At 45.1% G+C, this 14,084-nt stretch overlaps 1 protein-coding gene across 1 annotated transcript; it reads left to right on the top strand.

The window, feature by feature from the left end:
- The first annotated feature begins 1,501 nt into the window (after positions 1-1,501).
- Positions 1,502-9,565, top strand: SELENOW (selenoprotein W). Its single transcript, XM_083159847.1, has 6 exons — positions 1,502-1,671; positions 5,552-5,576; positions 6,696-6,749; positions 6,847-6,921; positions 8,307-8,425; positions 9,409-9,565. The coding sequence occupies exons 1-5, from the start codon at positions 1,631-1,633 to the stop codon at positions 8,382-8,384; spliced, it is 273 nt and encodes a 90-aa protein (XP_083015973.1). The 5' UTR covers positions 1,502-1,630; the 3' UTR covers positions 8,385-8,425; positions 9,409-9,565.
- Positions 9,566-14,084: the final 4,519 nt, after the last annotated feature.

Genomic DNA, 14,084 nt, shown 5'->3' on the forward strand with positions numbered 1-14,084 from the left:
AAGTATATATATATATAATGTCACATGCCTCAGGGGTGCGGTCCGTATAGATATTAATACACTCCTTTCACGTTTACTGAATGCAGATAGAATGCTTCTCATTTTACTCATCTATCTATATATAAGATTTATAAACTTTCCAAATGCACAGAACATCCACAATAATCAGTCCATCAGAACATATGCATATCACGCTTGAACTCCTCCATGCGGGATACGGTCATTAGGTCTACACTAACTAGGTCGACACCACTAGGTCGACAGGCAGCAAGGTCGACATGAGTTTAGGTCGAAATGGGTCAAGGTCGACATGTGTCTACTGTAGGTCTACATGGGTCTAGGTTAACAGGTCATTAGGTCGACACAAGCATTAGGTCGACATGGGGGTTTTCACTGTTTTTTTGAGCCAACATGTGCTGACAGGCAGTATTTCATGCCCGACAGTGTAATGGTTAGCATTACTGCCTGACAGCACTGAGGTCATGGGATTGATTCCCACCATGGCCCTAACTGTGCAGAGTTTGTATATTCTCCCCATACTTGCGTGGGTTTACTCCGGGTACTCCGGTTTCCTCCCACAATCCAAAAATATACTGGTAGGTTAATTGGATCCCAACAAAATTAACCCTACAATGTCTGTGTGTGCGTGTACATGTGGTAGGGAATATAGATTGTAAGCTCCACTGGGGCAGGGACTGATGTGAGTGTTTAAATATTATCTGTACAGCGCTGCGGAATATGTGTGCGCTATATAAATAACTGGTGATAATATTCTCTGTACAGCGCAGCGGAATATGTGAGCGCTATATAAATAACTGGTAATAATATTCTCTGTACAGCGCAGCGGAATATGTGAGCGCTATATAAATAACTGGTAATAATATTCTCTGTACAGCGCTGCGGAATATGTGTGCGCTATATAAATAACTGGTGATAATATTCTCTGTACAGCGCAGCGGAATATGTGTGCGCTATATAAATAACTGGTAATAATATTCTCTGTACAGCGCTGTGGAATATGTGTGTGCTATATAAATAACTGAGAATAATGAATAAATAAAACCAGACCAGTGTAAGCTGCAGCTCATTAATAAAGGAGACAGCAGCTTCCAAATAGAAGTCTTTCATAACAGGTCTTTGGCAGTGACAGGATCCCTGCCTCACGATGATACAGCAATGGCTGTTAGTACCCTGGAGGATTCCCCAGGCCCGCCCCCGTCATTCTTTGGAACTCCCCAACCTGTAAACACACTATTTAGTGAATATGGGCGATTCCACGCCACAGATATGGAGGGATATTAATGAGTATTTATATTAACGTTACAGAACTAATAGACGAGTTGGTGGCATAATATTATATGAGGTGCTGTAGACTGGCGACACACGCCCGCTGCGGTACTTCTGTGACGAGAAGCAGTAGTGGTACAGTAAGCAGTAGTGGTACAGTCCATATCCCCCCCTCCTATTGGAACAGTCAGAACGTTGAACCAGGCAATTGGGCGTGGCCAGCACAGCAGGCGTTTATGTGTTGTACAACACCGGCTGTGTGTACGTAACACTGCAGCTGCAAGCTTCTACTCGTGGGACAGATTCTCAGGTGTTTGTAGGAGACCGAGGTGCAGTCAGAGCCATGCCTGGAGCACAGATGGTGGAGGTCTATATTGTGTACTGGTGAGACATATCATCTGCTCTCTGTGTGCTGTATGCCTGATCTGTGATATATAGGTATATACCAGTGATTCCACAATGCACCAAAACGGGCCAGGTTTTACGGATATCTATGTTTGAGCACAGATGGTTAGTTGTATTAATTGATAACCCTTTTACACCAAAAATCCCGTATCCGACCTAGATTTGGAACATGGGTTCGGATCCGGGATTTGCACCGTTTACATTGCGGTGCCTACCTGCTGTGTAAACTGGGGCAGCGCTTGGAGATCACATCTCCAAACGGCGGGGCCCGATGATAGTCATGATGGGGGCAAGCCTAGCACCAAGGTAAGCTGCTGGGCTGAGCCCCTGTGCATACCAGCCCGTCCGCACATGTGCATCCATTCACCTCCTCCCTGCCTCCACTACTGTCTGCAGAGTACAGCAATCAGCAGCGGAGGCTGTATGCGCCCCCCGCCCAACCTCCATGTTGACCGCAGGACGCTGCGCTCCGGAGGTTGGGCTTCCCCCATTGCTGTAAACGGGAGCTGGGTCAGATGTCAAATGTACCCATTTACACTACCCTGTACCCAGGTCCTGCCTGTGTTACACCCTGGTCAGGACCTGAGTAGACGTCCCGTGTAAAGGGACACGGGTTAACACCTTATACACCACCACTGCCCTGGGTCCACGAGGGGTATTACTGATAGTAGTAGTGCTGTGATAGCAGGGCCATATAGGATGGGTGCCGGACGGGATCCCAACTGTCAAAACACCGACAGCCGGGTTCCCGACGGCCACCTGCTGTTTTTCCTCTTGGGGTTCCACGACCCCCATAGAGGGAGAATAGAACAGGTGGCTCGCATAGCGAGCCACCGTGCCTGCAAGGGGCTTAGTAGCACTCGCCATGCTGTCTGGGTCCGGCCAGTCAGGATCCCAACGTTGTGCTAATGACTGTCTGGATCTTGACTGTCTGACCCCTGTACCACACCCATATAGGATGAGGGTATTTAAAATTGCTAAATGTGTTGCGTGTGTCTTTATTTTATTTTTTAAAGACTTAATTTAATGTTTGAGATTGACTTGCTAACGTAGTTTGTGTGAGTTTGCCATGAGAATGGTGTGCAGATCCTAACTGGCACCTTCTTACTGGGCATACGTAACCTTGCATACACACTATGGAGACCAGCGCTGCAGCTAATTAGGCACGTGAGTCCTGCTAGCACATGTGCTATACCGGAAGACTGCCTGCAGCTGAGGGACAGCTGTATACTGAGGGTATCATTCTGTTGGCCAGCATTAGGTATGGCCATCAATGATTGGTATATGGTGTTTAGGTCGACACAACAAATCGGGTGACGTGGCTAAGGTCATCAGGGTTGTCAAGTAGACACAAGTATTAGGTGAACAATGGGAAGATCTACAGTCAAAAATTTGACATGAGTTTTTCACAGTTTTCTTGTGCCGACAGGCGGAATTTCACGCCCTACCATGTAATACAACACGGTGGAGAATAAAATAGTGTGCCAAGTGCTGCGGTGTCCGACGCGTAGTACACTGTGTTGGTGTCCATGTCGGGTCCTGTATATCGACATATGGGAAAATGTCAACATTCCAAGCCATGTCGACCTTCAATGGTCAACCCAACACATGTTGACCTAATATGAGTCGACACAGTTAACCATACCCCGTTTATGCGTAATCATCAAAGTCTTATGACTGATGAAGAATAGTTTTTCCATAGATGGGGGAGAACCAGATGATTTACCTCCATCGATGGCTCAGCATAACTGACTAGTGTGTGTGTGTGTGTGTGTGTGTGTGTGTGTGTGTGTTTTTTTTTTTTTTTTTTTTACCCTGCCCTCAGGTTCTGATTGGCCAAAGGATCAGTCAGTCAAAAGTGATTTTCCATTAATAGGTAAAACCAGCATTGGTAATACATCGTATAGTATGCAACCATCGATGGGGATAGCATCGATGGCCAACCCTTAGCTGGCATACTGCAGCACACTAGGAGACAACAGAAGCCGGCCCTGGTATTTATTCAGACTAGCAAATGAATTCAGTAAAGCAGTTTGATGACATAATACCTAAAATAATATTTTCCTGAGTAGATCCCTGTAGAGTAGGAAACATCTGATTTTGATACAAAATGTAATCTATTGGTAACACTTGATTGTCACTGGCATGTATTCAATGCTTCTATGTCGCCGTAAATAACGGTGAGTGTGCATGTTTTTTGGAGAGTAGTGAACTTTTCTCTCCTATTTTGTGCTTCCCTGTATTCAGCTCTGTTGCTTCTCCAAAAATATTTGAAGCTAACTCACTTCTCCCCATGGGCCTTATTTTGGTTCATTCTTTCTGACAAAATCCTTCTTAGATGGGCAAAACCATGTGCACTGCAGGTGGGGCAGATGTAACATGTGCAGAGAGAATTAGATTTGGGTGGGGTTTTACTTCAAAGTGAGATCTATATTGCAGTGTAAAAATAAAGCAGTCAGTATTTTCCCTGCACAGAAACAAAATTACTCACCCAAATCTAATTCTCTCTGCACATGTTACATCTGCCCCCCTGCAGTGCACATGGTTTTGTCCATCTATGAAGGATTTTGTCAGAAAGAATGAACCAAAATAAGGCCCCATGTCTGTTCAATGGGGATTTTAGTGTCTGTGTTGTTGCTCCCTATGATTCAAGTCACAATTGCGGCAATTTGAGGCCACTGTCAAAACTAGACCCCTGCGTGTCTGTAGTTGAAGTAGCACAACTATAATGTATGGTGGGAGTTATTGGCAGGTTTCTATCTAGCAACCTAACTTCTGTGTTCTTTTTAAGCCAGTGGTCAGGAAACGGGTAAATTACCTCAAATGGGGTTAAAATGGAATTCCTGGGGTAATGGACAGTCGCGCTGCTGAGACACAGCCGGGCATGCATATGATTTATATATACTGTGTGTCTATACATATATTCTACATGCATGTCGCACTACTGTAGTGTAAAAGGACCTGACGCAGTGCATCAGGCCCTTGTGTATAACACGCTTCCCTGTGCAATGCCCCGCCTCCAAGTCCACACGCCTCTTCAGTAGAGTCGACCAATTCTCTGTACTGCTGCTGTGGATCTAAGTTTATTTGCCTGGTTCTAGGCTCCTGGCAAGGTATACCCATCTCTAGTCTAGGGAAAACATTTCCAGACTGTCACTATATCATTTTTTAATACTGACACTAATAGTTGCCTGGACGTCACATAATCAATGGCTATACCACAAACAGCCATACATGGTAATCCTCATCATCAATAGCTGCCAGGCTGTGTACTGTACTAGCAGGATATATCCTCCATTTCTGGGGGACCAGTGTTTATTACAATGATATGATTTCCTTCCTTTCAAATGGGGTAAAAGGTAAAAAAAAAAAAGTACCCTGACCCCTGTTTTCAGATGTTGTACCTGTTAATGAGAATCCTAGAATCTGATCGTTTAGAATTCGTGCTACATATCTCATCAGTGGTAATTGATATGAAGTGGCTTTGTTGGTTTCTGGGAATCTGATACTGTAGTTAATGTAGTCCATAGCTACTGTAGCTCTTTCTTACAAATGTTCTACCTTGATGATCATAGGTTATAGCTCCGCACATTTACCTTCAGTGTAATCAAGCTGTAGCTAATTCTGCAAAGAAACGGGTTCTCAAAGAGACATTGTGAGAAATTTGTGTCAACCTTTTTCATGTCGCTCTATTGACTGTCTATAGATCTCTCAACCGGAACCAGTTTGGTCCAGACACAATATTACTTGCTTTTTTGCTCTACTGAAATCTGTCCGATTGTTGTGAGTGTTGCATTGGAAATAAACCTTTTATATTTGCTGTCCCTAATCTGGTATTGTATTTTTTTTTTCCTTCTAGTGGTGCTTGAGGGTACCGCCCCAAGGTAAGTTACTTCTCTATTTATTCATTTAACTGTCTATGCCAGCAGACCTATGGGGTTTTCAGATCTGATCGGATGTTTTCTGTGAGTGTCTGGAAAAATGAAAATGTCCCCAGGCCTTGATCAGCCCGTCTGCCGCAGAGTTGTGTAAGTGTCGGAGTAATACACACTCGCACAGGCTGGAACAATCATTGGATAGGGAGTTGTGTAAGGGTCTGAGTAATACACACTCGCACAGGCTGGAACAATCATTGGATAGGGAGTTGTGTAAGGCTCGGAGTAATACACACCCGCACAGGCTGGAACAATCATTGGATAGGGAGTTGTGTAAGGGTCGGAGTAATACACACCCGCACAGGCTAAACAATCATTGGATAGGGAGTTGTGTAAGGGTCGGAGTAATACACACTCGCACAGGCTGGAACAATCATTGGATAGGGAGTTGTGTAAGGGTTGGAGTAATACACACCCGCACAGGCCGGAACAATCATTGGATAGGGAGTTGTGTAAGGATTTGCAGATGGCTGGCAGTGGGTGATTTTCAGTAGTCATTCTCATATTCGTACTGAGCAGGTTCTCGTTCTGTCTAGGTGACAACTATCTGATCGTAGTTTCTCTCAACAGTGAGGTCCGGTCTGAATAACCCCCCTAGCTTCTCTCTTTAGTTACCTGCATTACTGAATAATTACTAATGCTCTTACCCCCACACTAAACCCCCGGGGTACTCTGCAAAGCAGTTTATTTTCCCCAGGAGTCCACAAACTGATCCTTAAACACTTAAACATTCTTAAGGATATCCGTAATCCCGAAATTGCAGCTTGTGGTTGGACTTCCCACTCACACCTGCATATTGCACACCTAGAAAAGCCTTTTCAAACTGATTTAGTGGTCTACCTACTGTAGGCTTAAAATCCTATTACACTTAATAGGTGAGACTTGTTTGGCTGTTGCATTATGGAAATCCCACAATGATCATATGCAAACTGGCTGAAGTGTTTAATTTGTGGCCCTCGCTCACCTGCACAATTCTACTTGTGTTGTAAGCGGATGATACATGATAGACTTGTCTCTAATGTTCCTCCCTGATGCTGGAATGATATCACCTATGTCAATCTCTTCTAGTTTCAGCAGTTGAAGAGGGAGCTGGAGCAATGCTTCCCCGGCCTGCTGAAAATTGTAAGTGTCCCATCCACCCCACCTCCGTCCTGCTCTTTAACTCTTATCTGTTGGTGGCTTGAAGGTAAATGTTATACCGGGGTCTTGTCTGTTTCAGGATGGAGAAGGTACCCCAGGATCAACTGGGTGGTTCGAAGTGACGGTAAATGGGCAGCTTGTGCACAGTAAGAAGGTAATGAGATCAGATTGTTCTTCTGTAACCATAACGATAGATAATCTATATCTCTCTCATCCACCCTTGGCTGATGTACAATAGTGCGCAGTAATCCACCACATATTGCAAAGGAAGTTCATGTACTATGAAATGATCCAGAAGTTGCTCACTGTAAACTACCACTTTGCAGTGTAAGTCTGCCACAGTTTGGGCCACTGGATGTGTACATTCCCCCTAGCACCAGTGCACTGCAGCAGAAGGTAGCCTGCACGTCTAACCTAGATTTCTTGTGTTAAGGTGCCTGATTCCGACAGTCCCGCAGCAGGTTCAATCTGTCGGATTGGACCCATCAGCTGCACATCACAAGTGCTTTTTAGCACCCACGATGTGTGGGTGCCAGCAGTAAAGCACCGCTGGCACCCACCTGTGTGAAGGACTTTGCATCTGCCATCAGTTCTTCTGCTTAACCAGAGCTATCCTGACATTTGAGTCTTAAGGCGACTATGCCCAGCGTGTATGGACAGCGATGATGGCTGGGGGAAAGCCTCTCAGTGCATACACACTGAGCCGCTTTCCCCCTGCCCAAACTTGGTGTTTTGAGTGGCTTTCAGCTAAAAAATCGCCTGGTGTGTATGGGCTTTGAGACCTCTGCAGGTAAGTCAGCTCTGACCTCATAATACACTGTTCCAGAACAATGAGTAGTGCTGGTCTCTATGGAAACACCGGTATATGACACACCCTCAGGGTGCATCGGTAGTTGCTGAATATTGCACACTCATAAGCTAGGTCATTCAGCTGACACAAACCTGCCGCAGGTCCTAAGCGGAGAGCCTGTTCCTTATTATCTTTGTTAGTCCCGTAGTGACCCTCTAGTTGCTATGTCACTCTCCTAGTGTGTGTGCATCACTGTTGCTGCAGTCTCCTGTTCTCTGCTCCATTGTCCTTACTCTGTAAGTAACCTACAGTTTGACCTTGGGACAGATGTGTCTGCATACAAGCTGCGTTACACATGTAACATGTAAGCTCCGTGTGACTAGCACCAGTGTATCAGGGTGTGGCTCTTTCCATTATAAAGTGTTTTATTGATTTATGGAGAGAATAGGGTGAAAAAAAAAACAGCTTCTGATGATTAAAATGATATGCAGCGTACCTACGTTCTGTGTGACTGCAGCTAAATGTTGTTAGTGTTTACTGCTTTAATCAGCAGAAGTTGCTTGTGTGTCCCAATAGCTCTGCTATGCAAACAAGACTCTTTGTAATGGAAAAAGTTGCTATAGTAGATGCAATACCAGGAACCCAGACGTATTAAACATTAGTTAGAAGAGCTATGACCAAAGCCCTGATCACTGAAATGTGTGCATGGTTGATTTAAGTAGTACAGCGACTCTCTATTTACCCACCAGAATGGAGACGGATATGTGGACCGAGAAGCGAAGCTGCAGAAAATTGTGGCTGCAATAGAAGCTGCCCTAGGAAAATAATGGAATTCGGGATGTGACGATGTCCTGTGTCAGCAGTGAAGGTGAGTGTGCTGGTCCGTGGGTGGTGTAGCGGAGTGATACGGAAGCAGTGATTTGCTTAGAGAGGGATACTGCTGTTGCTGGTGTTGGGTGTGTAGCTGCAGTAGTGCATGCAGGTGAACCGTCTGGTGGCGATGTGCATGTGTACATCATGGCCCTTATTCTGTTTCACTCGCAAAGGCAAATTCCTTCTCAAATGGACAAAACCATGTGCGCTGCAGTTGGGGCAGATGTAACCTGTGCAGAGAGAATTAGATTTGGGTGGGTTTTTACTTCAAAGTGAGATCTACATTGCAGTGTAAAAATAAAGCAACCAGTATTTACCCTGCACAGAAACAAAATAACTCACCCAAATCTAAATCTCTCTGCACATGTTACATCTCCCCCAGCCCCCTCCCTGCAGTGCACATGGTTTTGTCCATTTGAGAAGGAATTTGCCTTTGCAAGTGAACCAGAAAAAGGGCCAAAGTGCTTTAATGGTGAGTGATGTATTTTATTTTTCCCATGCACACGGCTGCGGAGGGGGGTGGGGGTTGTTTGCTCAGCAGGGTGATGTTTACTTGCTTGCTGGGCTCCAACCAGTCACAGCCCTTGGTCTCGCAGAGCGTTGAACTGAGGACTGCTGCCTGCCCTTCCGTGGCCTTGTGGAAGGGAGCTGTAACTTCCCTCAAGCACTGAAGTGGGTCCTTCTGCAGGTAACCGTGCGGTTGTTCATGGTCCTATGGCGGCCATCCGCTCACCGCGTTCTGATTGCAGTGGGTTATTGGTAATTGATGCTGTGCTGGGACTATTGTCCAGTAATACTGCAGTCCCTGATCACTCATCCCAATAGGCGGAGGCTGTCCTGTGGCCCTTTCTACATGGGTCCTGTACAGTAAATGTATTTTGTGGTTTTCCAGCATAGTTGTTAATGCAATGTACGTAGGCGTCTAGCCTGTCGCAGTTCCCATCCATGATGCTAACGTCCTGTGTTTCCATTCCCCAGGTGGAGAGGACTCTTTGCTTCTTTCATCTTAGCCGAGCACTAAATGACGGGAAAAGCCAAAACGCTGCTGAGCGAGGCAGCTCCCAGATGCAGTCGTGTAGTACGCTAAGATGAACCAAACGATGGGACGCCACCCCCTGCTGCTCACACCTACACACCCCCCCCCCCCCCCCCAAACCCAAACTGTGTTCAATACTTGAGTAATAAAGTTCTTTATATTTCCTGTATCTGGAATTCCTGCAGTCAGTGCAAGATCTCAGTCACTCTGTATGATTTTGTGTTCTACGGCATGAGGGACACATCCGCGCCTTGTTGTATACACAGCTCTGACAAAGTGCGACAAGTGCAGGGAGCGTTGCGGCTGCTACAGGGTTACAGCCTATATATAACCGCATTTAGGAGTGGGCGTTGGCCCACTTGTCAGTGTTGCTGGGACTGGTCTGATTTAGTTTGGGATTGCTCTGTGTGATGATGGCTGCACCCTGCGGGTTACTGAGCAGCAGTAATAGTATGGAGAATGCAGACCTACCAGTCGCTAGGAGTGGCTGCATACTTCCACATGGTCTGCCCTATGGAGCGTGACTGGGCTTTATTATCTAACAATGTGCTTATTTAGGAATACATATGGTGGTAGGGGGTATGGATCATTAGGCCACCAGCATTATGGTCGACATGAGTTAAGGGGTTACATGGGTAAGGTCAACATTGAAAAAAGTCGACATGGTTTTTTTTTCTGGAATGTCAACATAAACACTAAAATGTAGAACCGCGTCTCCTCGCTGCACTCGCCATGCTTCGGGCACGGTGCCTCGCTACTCTCTGCATACTACTGTATTCTCCCACCAAGCCCTAGTGGATGGTAGGGCATGAAGTACCGCCTGTTGGCACATGTCGTGCAGACATGGACACTGAAACGTACCACCGCATGGCTCGCTACGCTTGCCATGCTTTGGGCACACCCGAGTAAATGGTAGGGCATGTTGGCTTAAAAATCTGTGAAAAATACCCCATGTCGACCTAATGACTCTGTCGACCATCATGCTGGTAACCCAATGACCGTATCCTGTGGTAGGGATGCAAGCAGTTAGAATATAACAGTGGTCTATTATATTATATATAGTTCTCCAGGTATATTGTGACTTATTGGAGCAGTTTAGAGCCAGGTCTACAAAAGTTGTCTCAACTTCTGGTCATATGTAGATCCCAGAACAAGCGACACTGAGTGCACCCACACTGCAATCTTGTTAACACCTAAACAATGACCCACCATATGATTACCAGTGATATATTGTTGATTTCCCCCCCCCCCCCCCCCCCGTACACTCTAGAACAGGCATGTCCAACGTTGGCCCTCCAGATGTTTTGAAACTACACATCCCAGCATGCTTTGCCACAGTTTTGCTATTAGAGAATGCTAAAACTATTGCAAAGCATGCTGGGATGTGTAGTTTCAAAACATGTGGAAGACCAACGTTGGACATGCCTGCTCTAGAACAACCTTCATGACCCTACGTTCTATGGAGTGGCATGAAGGTGACATCGGATGAGTCCAACATGACATTTGCCCTCCAGCCTTCGTCTTACACCATACATGATGAGCACAAAATAGCTAGCACTGGGTGTGCTGTGCTGCACTGATGGCCAGTCACTGTTGTCAGCGGGAGAGCGCGGTCATGCGTGCACACTAAGCGATGTAGGCAATATTTTTTTTTTTTTTTAAGAAACTGCATATCGGCCCAACATCTCCCCAGTGTGTTCACAGCTCTTCTGCTCCAAATATAGGTAATTGGGAACGTTTGTGAAACCTGCTGCAGCAATGGCCCATCTGGGAATCATGATGCGGTATTGATGTGATAGTGGAATCCTTGTAATGTTTGGGTGCCATTGGTGGAACGTAATGGGGCTACGTGTTGTGAGGGCTATTCCCGTAATCTCTGCTAATGTTTAAGTTCTTCAGGAAAGTGACCACCTCTCCTGCCTGATCATAATCTTTCCCCTGTTCTTGTGCCTCCTGCATACCTTTACTGGTGATGCTGTGTAATGCTTCATTTCCCGCTATTGCATTTAAACTTCTTATGTATTGTCACACACCTGCTTGTTATGATGTATAATATGCTGTACAGTAGGAAAGAAGAGATTTAAATGAAGGTTCGTTATAACTTCCACTTAAACTACTTTACAAAATAGCAGTTGTAGATTTCAACTGTTTAGTGATTATGTAATCAGAACTCTGCTCATCCATATTTTTTTACCGTTATCCACAGCAACATTGACACATGATGGCTTTTAACAGTAATGTCAGCAATTTACAATCTGCTGACATTGACTGACTGGTAGTTTTACCAACTATTAATGGACTAATTACCAGCCCGTCAAAATGACGCAATAACAAAACCATGATGTCTGCTCCGTTGGCTGTGTGCACCCAAACTGAGCAATACATGACGTGGTGCCATCTAGTGGCCACTGGTGTGCAATACACTTTAATTTCCTTTATAATGAAAGAATTATTCACAATTTCTGAGCTCATTATGCAGAGAAGTAGCACTAGTGTTTCCTTTTGGAGGTTGAAATGTTAATTTAACAGTGATGTACTGTATGTGCTATTCTTTTAGCTGGTTTAGAAATTAGAATAGACCATGTGTCCCCTGGGGTCTCCGCTGTCATCAGGGTAAATGTTAGTATCCACAGTAATTACTGTCCATGGCCAGGAAGTGCACACAGGATATCCAATGTCTCTTTCTGAGAAATTAATCTAGCTGTAGGGCAGGTGCTACCCAGCAGACCTACTGTGCTCTAGGTTACATGCTTTATCTTGATCTGAAAGGAACACTACCTTATCCCACTCTTCTCTGAATCCCACACAGGTCATGTTTTCCAGGTCGCCTGGGAATTTTTTTTTTTCCAATATGATTTTTATTAAAGATTTTGTTCCGCATTATGCGGAAGGGGAAGGGGGGGTACAGAAAGAAGAAGGGTGGGAAAGGGGGGGAGGGGGTACATTCCAACATATGACGATATATATCATTCCAAAGATAAATTACAGTACATTCAAGCCATACTATGTTAGTATAGAGGCGTCGTACCATACCAAGAATTGACTGGCGATAAAGGTGGAGTAAGCTTTCTGAATATAGTAATGATTTAGGCCAAGTCATACAGTATTGTTGCCCCATCTGGAGAGGCCACATATTCTTGCCAACAAGACCATATCGCTAGGGGAGCGGAGGATTCAGATGAGGGGGATAACCCCATAGTTTCCATTTGGAACGAGTGATGTAATTTCTTGATAATTTTACTAATAGGCGGGGGAGACGTTTTTTTCCACTCTTGGGCTATTGCTGCTCTTGAGGCTATAAATAAATGTCCTAATACATAGCATTTAGTCTTTGGTAGAGTCGATGGGTATAGATGTAACAGCGCTAAAAGAGGGGACTCCTCAATCGTAGCTCCCATGACTATGGAGGCAAAATTAAATACCTCTCCCCATAATCGTCTTAGTTTGGGGCATGCCCAGAAAATGTGATAAATATCTCCAGTCTCACCACAGTCTCGCCAGCATTTGTCCGAAGATGAAGGCCAGATTTTATGGAGTTTAGCAGGGGTGAAGTATAAATCATGTAGGAGTTTAAAATGCATTTCGAGGTGATTACTACACTTAGATATTTTATGTGAAGTAAGATAAATTCTTTCCCATTGGTGTTGGGAGAAAGAACACTCCAGTGCAGCTTCCCATTTGAGCTGAGAGGGGGGCTTATCCTCTAGGGTAACTCGCCTGGGAATTTTTAAAATGTGCTGGTGGCACACCTGCCGGTGACCTGTGTGGGGTCCTGCGGACCAAGTTTGAGAAATGCTACCCAAGAGGAAGGGAGATATATACAAATGCATTTGCAGCTGGGAATTTGTGCACCGTGACGGTGACATTCGCATGTTTTGAAGTAGCTGCTGCTGTCAGTGTTTATACAGACGCCCAAAATCAGTCTCTCTAAATTTCCGCTTGCGAACACACAAGCAACTATCTGTCGCACATGACATGCCACCGCTCCCCGATACCTCTCCCAAATGCTCCCTGACTGGCAATCGCCCACCTGTCATTCAGGCTGTGTGCTATCACACAGCACCCGTTGTGTGCTTTCAGAGTCCACCCCACATTGGAGATGTACACAATCAAGTTCGGCAGCATGAATGGTGTAATGGTTAGCATTACTGCTTTACAGCACTGAGGTCATGGGTTCAATTCCCACCATGGCCCTAGCTGTGTGGAGTTTGTATAGTCTCTCCGTGCTTGCGTGGGTTTCCTCCGGGTACTCCGGTTTCCTCCCACAATCCAAAAATATACTGGTAGGTTAATTGGCTTCCAACAAAATTAACCCTAGAATGTCTGTGTGTGCATGTACATGTGGTAGGTAATATAGATTGTAAGCTCCACTGGGGCAGGGACTGATGTGAATGTTCAACTATTCTCTGTAAAGCGCTGATATCTTTTTTTTTTTTTTATTCTAGTAAAAAAAAAAAAAGAATTAAAAAATTTGAATTGAATTGGAGAGGGAATGGGGTGCCCCACTAACATGGAATAAGGGAAGGGATCAAGGTGGACTAGAGATATCATATTATTATTGTTATTTTTGTTATATGGCGCCACAAGGGTTCCACAGCGCCTGACAATACATAGATGA

This window comes from Crinia signifera, chromosome 9 (assembly GCF_055691185.1).
Source record: "Crinia signifera chromosome 9, ASM5569118v1, whole genome shotgun sequence".
NCBI lineage: Eukaryota > Metazoa > Chordata > Amphibia > Anura > Myobatrachidae > Crinia > Crinia signifera.